Raw genomic sequence first — 8,075 nt, forward strand, 5'->3', positions numbered from 1 at the left:
ACAGAGAGAGAGAGAGACAGAGAGAGAGAGACACAGAGAGAGACATAGAGACAGAGAGACACAGAGAGATACGGGAGGCGAAACACAGATGGGTGGATGAGTGGCTGAGTGAGTTGGTGAGTGAGTGGCTGAGTGAGTGAGTGGCTGAGTGAGTGAGTGGCTGAGTGAGTGAGTGGCTGAGTGAGTGAGTGGCTGAGTGAGTGAGTGGCTGAGTGAGTGAGTGGCTGAGTGAGTGAGTGGCTGAGTGAGTGAGTGGCTGAGTGAGTGAGTGGCTGAGTGAGTGAGTGAGTGGCTGAGTGAGTGAGTGAGTGGCTGAGTGAGTGAGTGGCTGAGTGAGTGAGTGGCTGAGTGAGTGAGTGAGTGGCTGAGTGAGTGAGTGGCTGAGTGAGTGAGTGGCTGAGTGAGTGAGTGGCTGAGTGAGTGAGTGGCTGAGTGAGTGAGTGGCTGAGTGAGTTGGTGAGTGAGTGGCTGAGTGAGTGAGTGGCTGAGTGAGTGAGTGGCTGAGTGAGTGAGTGGCTGAGTGAGTGAGTGAGTGGCTGAGTGAGTGAGTGGCTGAGTGAGTGAGTGAGTGGCTGAGTGAGTGAGTGGCTGAGTGAGTGAGTGAGTGGCTGAGTGAGTGAGTGGCTGAGTGAGTGGCTGAGTGAGTGGCTGAGTGAGTGAGTGAGTGGCTGAGTGAGTGGCTGAGTGAGTGAGTGGCTGAGTGAGTGAGTGAGTGGCTGAGTGAGTTGGTGAGTGAGTGGCTGAGTGAGTGGCTGAGTGAGTGAGTGAGTGGCTGAGTGAGTGAGTGGCTGAGTGAGTGAGTGGCTGAGTGAGTGAGTGGCTGAGTGAGTGAGTGAGTGGCTGAGTGAGTGAGTGGCTGAGTGAGTGAGTGAGTGGCTGAGTGAGTGAGTGGCTGAGTGAGTGAGTGAGTGGCTGAGTGAGTGAGTGGCTGAGTGAGTGGCTGAGTGAGTGGCTGAGTGAGTGAGTGAGTGGCTGAGTGAGTGGCTGAGTGAGTGAGTGGCTGAGTGAGTGAGTGAGTGGCTGAGTGAGTTGGTGAGTGAGTGGCTGAGTGAGTGGCTGAGTGAGTGAGTGAGTGGCTGAGTGAGTGAGTGGCTGAGTGAGTGAGTGGCTGAGTGAGTGAGTGAGTGAGTGGCTGAGTGAGTTGGTGAGTGAGTGGCTGAGTGAGTGAGTGGCTGAGTGAGTGGCTGAGTGAGTGAGTGGCTGAGTGAGTGAGTGAGTGGCTGAGTGAGTGAGTGGCTGAGTGAGTGGCTGAGTGAGTGGCTGAGTGAGTGAGTGAGTGGCTGAGTGAGTGAGTGGCTGAGTGAGTGAGTGGCTGAGTGAGTGAGTGGCTGAGTGAGTGAGTGGCTGAGTGAGTGAGTGGCTGAGTGAGTGGCTGAGTGAGTGAGTGGCTGAGTGAGTGAGTGGCTGAGTGAGTGAGTGGCTGAGTGAGTGAGTGGCTGAGTGAGTGAGTGGCTGAGTGAGTGGCTGTGTGTGTGTGCACCACTACAGATCGGAGGCACCTACACTCACCCAGTCATGAGTGGCTGAGTGAGTGGCTGAGTGAGTGAGTGACTGAGTGAGTGAGTGGCTGAGTGAGTGGCTGAGTGAGTGAGTGGCTGAGTGAGTGGCTGAGTGAGTGAGTGGCTGAGTGAGTGAGTGGCTGAGTGAGTGAGTGAGTGGCTGAGTGAGTGAGTGGCTGAGTGAGTGAGTGGCTGAGTGAGTGAGTGGCTGAGTGAGTGGCTGTGTGTGTGTGCACCACTACAGATCGGAGGCACCTACACTCACCCAGTCATGAGTGGCTGAGTGAGTGGCTGAGTGAGTGAGTGACTGAGTGAGTGAGTGGCTGAGTGAGTGGCTGAGTGAGTGAGTGGCTGAGTGAGTGAGTGCTGAGTGAGTGAGTGGCTGAGTGAGTGAGTGGCTGAGTGAGTGAGTGGCTGAGTGAGTGAGTGGCTGAGTGAGTGAGTGGCTGAGTGAGTGAGTGGCTGAGTGAGTGGCTGTGTGTGTGTGCACCACTACAGATCGGAGGCACCTACACTCACCCAGTCATGAGTGGCTGAGTGAGTGGCTGAGTGAGTGAGTGACTGAGTGAGTGAGTGGCTGAGTGAGTGAGTGAGTGGCTGAGTGAGTGGCTGAGTGAGTGAGTGGCTGAGTGAGTGAGTGGCTGAGTGAGTGAGTGGCTGAGTGAGTGAGTGGCTGAGTGAGTGAGTGGCTGAGTGAGTGAGTGGCTGAGTGAGTGAGTGGCTGAGTGAGTGAGTGGCTGAGTGAGTGGCTGTGTGTGTGTGCACCACTACAGATTGGAGGCACCTACACTCACCCAGTCATCCTCACTCCTGAAGTGGCCATCGGAGCTCTCGGGAAGATTCAGGTGACCACATTATACACTACACTGTACACTACACTATACACTACTACACTGTACACTACACTATACACTACACTATACACTACACACTACACTATACACTACACACTACACTATACACTACACTATACACTACACTATACACTACACTATACACTACACTCTCCATGACCCCGTGACCTCCCCGTGACCTCTGCGTGACCTCTGCGTGACCCCAGGTGTTGCCCAGGTTCAATGAGCGTGGCGAGGTGGTAGCAGCTCACATCATGAAGGTGAGGGGCCGTTACCATGGTTACCACGTTACCCTGGTTGCCACGTTACCACGTTACCTTGGTTACCATGTTACCCTGGTTACCACGTTACCACGTTACCCTGGCTACCACGTTACCCTGGCTACCACGTTACCTTGGTTACCACGTTACCTTGGTTACCATGTTACCACGTTACCCTGGCTACCACGTTACCCTGGTTACCACGTTACCGTGGTTACCACGTTACACTAACTAGTACACTAGCACACTAACTAGTACACTAGTACACTAACTAGCACACTAACTAGCACACTAACTAGTACACTAACTAGTACACTAGTACACTAACTAGCACACTAACTAGCACACTAACTAGCACACTAACTAGTACACTAGTACACTAACTAGTACACTAACTAGTACACTAACTAGTACACTAACTAGCACACTAACTAGTATAACTAGTACACTAACTAGCACACTAACTAGTACACTAACTAGCACACTAACTAGTACACTAACTAGCACACTAACTAGTATAACTAGTACACTAACTAGTACACTAACTAGTACACTAACTAGCACACTAACTAGTACACTAACTAGCACACTAACTAGCACACTAACTAGTACACTAACTAGCACACTAACTAGCACACTAACTAGCACACTAACTAGTACACTAACTAGCACACTAACTAGTACACTAACTAGCACACTAACTAGCACACTAACTAGTACACTAACTAGCACACTAACTAGTACACTAACTAGCACACTAACTAGTACACTAACTAGCACACTAACTAGTACACTAGTACACTAACTAGCACACTAACTAGTACACTAACTAGCACACTAACTAGCACACTAACTAGTACACTAACTAGTACACTAGCTAGTACACTAACTAGCACACTAACTAATACACTAACTAGCACACTAACTAGCACACTAACTAGCACACTAACTAGCACACTAACTAATACACTAACTAGCACACTAACTAGTACACTAACTAGCACACTAACTAGCACACTAACTAGCACACTAACTAGCACACTAACTAGCGCACTAACTAGCGCACTAACTAGTACACTAGCTAGTACACTAACTAGCACACTAACTAATACACTAACTAGTACACTAACTAGCACACTAACTAGCACACTAACTAGCACACTAACTAGCACACTAACTAGCACACTAACTAGCACACTAACTAGCACACTAACTAGTACACTAGCTAGTACACTAACTAGCACACTAACTAATACACTAACTAGCACACTAACTAGCACACTAACTAGCACACTAACTAGCACACTAACTAGCACACTAACTAGTACACTAACTAGCACACTAACTAGCACACTAACTAGTACACTAACTAGCACACTAACTAGCACACTGACTAGTGATGTGTGTGTACGTACCAGGTGAGTTGGAGTGCTGACCACAGGGTGCTGGATGGAGCCACCGTCTCTCGCTTCTCAAACTTGTGGAAGTCTCTGCTGGAGGAACCCGCCAGCATGATTCTGCACCTCGCCTAGACGCACTGTACGCACTGTACACACTGTGCAAACTGTACGCACTGTACGCACTGTGCACACTGCAGACCTACACGGTAGAACATACACTGTACACTGTAGGCCCTACACTGTACAGACTACAGTGTACACTAGAACATACACTGTACAGACTATACTGTACACTGTAGGCCATAAACGGTACACTGTACATACTACACTGTACACCCTACACTGTACAGACTACAGTGTACACTGTGGAACCTACACTGTACAGACTACACTGTACACTGCACTGTACACCTACAAGGACCAGTGGGAGGCGCTACAACTTCGAGGATTCCATTCCTGACTGTTGTAGTAGTAGTAGTAGTGTAGTAGTAGTAGTGTAGTAGTAGTAGTAGTGTAGTAGTAGTAGTGTAGTAGTAGTGTAGTAGTAGTAGTAGTGTAGTAGTAGTAGTGTAGTAGTAGTGTAGTAGTAGTAGTGTAGTAGTAGTAGTAGTGTAGTAGTAGTAGTGTAGTAGTAGTAGTGTAGTAGTAGTAGTGTAGTAGTAGTAGTGTAGTAGTTGTAGTGTAGTAGTAGTGTAGTAGTAGTAGTGTAGTAGTAGTGTAGTAGTGTAGTAGTAGTAGTTGTGGTGGTAGTAGTAGTGTAGTAGTAGTAGTGTAGTAGTAGTAGTGTAGTAGTAGTAGTAGTGTAGTAGTAGTGTAGTAGTAGTAGTGTGGTAGTAGTAGCTGTAGTAGTAGTAGTAGTGTAGTAGTAGTGTAGTAGTAGTAGTAGCTAGTAGTAGTGTAGTAGTAGTGTAGTAGTAGTAGTAGTAGTAGTGTAGTAGTAGTAGTGTAGTAGTAGTGTAGTAGTAGTGTAGTAGTAGTAGTGTAGTAGTAGTAGTGTTGTAGTAGTAGTGTAGTAGTAGTAGTGTAGTAGTAGTGTAGTAGTAGTAGTGTAGTAGTAGTAGTGTAGTAGTAGTGTAGTAGTAGTGTAGTAGTAGTGTAGTAGTAGTAGTGTAGTAGTGTAGTAGTAGTGTAGTAGTAGTAGTGTGGTAGTAGTAGTAGTAGTGTAGTAGTAGTAGTAGTGTAGTAGTAGTGTAGTAGTAGTAGTGTAGTAGTAGTGTAGTAGTAGTGTAGTAGTAGTAGTGTGGTAGTAGTAGTAGTAGTGTAGTAGTAGTAGTAGTAGTAGTAGTAGTGTAGTAGTAGTGTAGTAGTAGTAGTGTAGTAGTAGTAGTAGTAGTGTAGTAGTAGTAGTAGTAGTAGTAGTAGTAGTGTAGTAGTAGTAGTGTAGTAGTAGTAGTGTAGTAGTAGTAGTGTAGTAGTAGTAGTGTAGTAGTAGTGTGGTAGTAGTAGTAGTAGTAGTAGTAGTAGTAGTAGTAGTAGTAGTAGTAGTAGTAGTAGTAGTGTAGTAGTAGTGTGGTAGTAGTGTAGTAGTAGTGTGGTAGTAGTAGTAGTAGTGTAGTAGTGTAGTAGTAGTGTAGTAGTAGTGTGTAGTAGTAGTAGTAGTGTAGTAGTGTAGTAGTAGTAGTGTAGTAGTAGTGTAGTAGTAGTGTGGTAGTAGTGTAGTAGTAGTGTGGTAGTAGTGTAGTAGTAGTAGTGTAGTAGTAGTGTAGTAGTAGTGTAGTAGTAGTAGTGTGGTAGTAGTAGTAGTAGTGTAGTAGTAGTAGTAGTGTAGTAGTAGTAGTAGTAGTAGTAGTGTAGTAGTAGTAGTGTAGTAGTAGTAGTAGTGTAGTAGTAGTAGTGTAGTAGTAGTAGTGTAGTAGTAGTGTAGTAGTAGTAGTGTAGTAGTAGTAGTAGTGTAGTAGTAGTAGTGTAGTAGTAGTGTGGTAGTAGTAGTAGTAGTGTAGTAGTAGTAGTGTAGTGTAGTAGTAGTGTGGTAGTAGTGTAGTAGTAGTGTGGTAGTAGTAGTAGTAGTAGTAGTAGTGTAGTAGTGTAGTAGTAGTGTGGTAGTAGTAGTAGTAGTGTAGTAGTGTAGTAGTAGTAGTGTAGTAGTAGTGTAGTAGTAGTGTGGTAGTAGTGTAGTAGTAGTGTGGTAGTAGTGTAGTAGTAGTAGTGTAGTAGTAGTGTGGTAGTAGTAGTAGTGTAGTAGTAGTAGTAGTGTGTAGTAGTAGTGTAGTAGTAGTAGTAGTGTAGTAGTAGTAGTGTAGTAGTAGTGTAGTAGTAGTAGTGTAGTAGTAGTGTGGTAGTAGTAGTAGTAGTGTAGTAGTAGTAGTGTAGTAGTAGTAGTAGTGTAGTAGTAGTGTGGTAGTAGTGTAGTAGTAGTAGTGTAGTAGTAGTGTGGTAGTAGTAGTAGTAGTGTAGTAGTAGTAGTGTAGTAGTAGTAGTAGTGTAGTAGTAGTAGTGTAGTAGTAGTGTAGTAGTAGTAGTGTAGTAGTAGTAGTGTAGTAGTAGTGTAGTAGTAGTAGTGTAGTAGTAGTGTGGTAGTAGTAGTAGTAGTGTAGTAGTAGTAGTGTAGTAGTAGTAGTAGTGTAGTAGTAGTGTGGTAGTAGTGTAGTAGTAGTAGTGTAGTAGTAGTGTGGTAGTAGTAGTAGTAGTGTAGTAGTGTAGTAGTAGTAGTGTAGTAGTAGTGTAGTAGTGTAGTAGTAGTGTAGTAGTAGTAGTAGTGTGGTAGTAGTGTAGTAGTAGTGTGGTAGTAGTGTAGTAGTAGTAGTGTAGTAGTAGTGTGGTAGTAGTAGTAGTAGTGTAGTAGTAGTGTAGTAGTAGTAGTAGTGTAGTAGTAGTAGTGTAGTAGTAGTGTAGTAGTAGTAGTGTAGTAGTAGTGTGGTAGTAGTAGTAGTAGTGTAGTAGTAGTAGTGTAGTAGTAGTGTAGTAGTGTAGTAGTAGTGTAGTAGTAGTAGTGTGGTAGTAGTGTAGTAGTAGTGTGGTAGTAGTGTAGTAGTAGTAGTGTAGTAGTAGTGTGGTAGTAGTAGTAGTAGTGTAGTAGTAGTAGTAGTGTAGTAGTAGTAGTGTGGTAGTAGTGTAGTAGTAGTGTGGTAGTAGTGTAGTAGTAGTAGTGTAGTAGTGTAGTAGTAGTAGTGTGGTAGTAGTGTAGTAGTAGTAGTGTAGTAGTAGTGTAGTAGTAGTAGTGTAGTAGTAGTGTAGTAGTAGTGTAGTAGTAGTAGTGTAGTAGTAGTGTAGTAGTAGTAGTGTAGTAGTAGTAGTGTAGTAGTAGTGTAGTAGTAGTGTAGTAGTAGTAGTGTAGTAGTAGTAGTGTAGTAGTAGTGTAGTAGTAGTAGTGTAGTAGTAGTGTAGTTGTAGTAGTAGTGTGGTAGTAGTGGTAGTAGTAGTAGTTGTGGTGGTAGTAGTAGTAGTGTGGTAGTAGTGGTAGTAGTTGTGGTGGTTGTGGTGGTAGTTGTGGTAGTTGTGGTGGTAGTAGTTGTAGTAGTTGTGGTGGGCTATGGTAGTTGTGGTAGTTGTGGTAGTTGTGGAAGTTGTTGGTTCCCTCTGCTGCTGCTGCTGCTGTCACTTTGTTGTTGATGTCGTGAACACTCAGCGCCCTGTCAAATACATTTCACCCTCTCACTACTCAGCTGTGTGCTTTTAATTACACCACACACACACACACAGACACACACACACAGACACACACACACAGACACACACACACACAGACACACATACACAGACACACACATACACACACACATACACACACACAGAGATACAGACACTCACACAGACACACACACTCACACAGACACACAGATACACACACAGACACACACACAGATACAGACACACACAGACACACACAGATACAGACAGAAACACACACACAGACTCACACAGATACAGACACATACAGATACACACAAACACACACACACAGACACACACCACACAGACACACACACAGACACACACCACACAGACACACACACACAGTCACACACACACAGATACACACAAACACACAGACACACACACACAGACACACACACAGACACACACAGACAGACACACACACAGAGAGACACAGACACACACAGA

General features: G+C 45.0%; 1 protein-coding gene across 1 annotated transcript in view; it reads left to right on the forward strand.

Annotated features, from left to right (window-relative positions):
- Positions 1–4,715, forward strand: part of DBT (dihydrolipoamide branched chain transacylase E2) — a 19,501-nt gene extending 14,786 nt beyond the window's left edge. Inside the window, exons 6-8 of the mRNA XM_078621600.1 lie at positions 2,273–2,344; positions 2,560–2,613; positions 4,032–4,715. Coding sequence (XP_078477726.1) covers positions 2,273–2,344; positions 2,560–2,613; positions 4,032–4,145 — 240 coding nt within the window. The 3' untranslated portion in view covers positions 4,146–4,715. The remainder of the gene's footprint in view (positions 1–2,272; positions 2,345–2,559; positions 2,614–4,031) is intronic.
- The last annotated feature ends 3,360 nt before the right edge of the window (positions 4,716–8,075 follow it).

This window comes from Lampetra planeri, unplaced genomic scaffold, assembly GCF_965212315.1.
Source record: "Lampetra planeri unplaced genomic scaffold, kcLamPlan1.2.h2 scaffold_1070, whole genome shotgun sequence".
In the NCBI taxonomy this organism is placed as follows: Eukaryota; Metazoa; Chordata; class Hyperoartia; order Petromyzontiformes; family Petromyzontidae; genus Lampetra; species Lampetra planeri.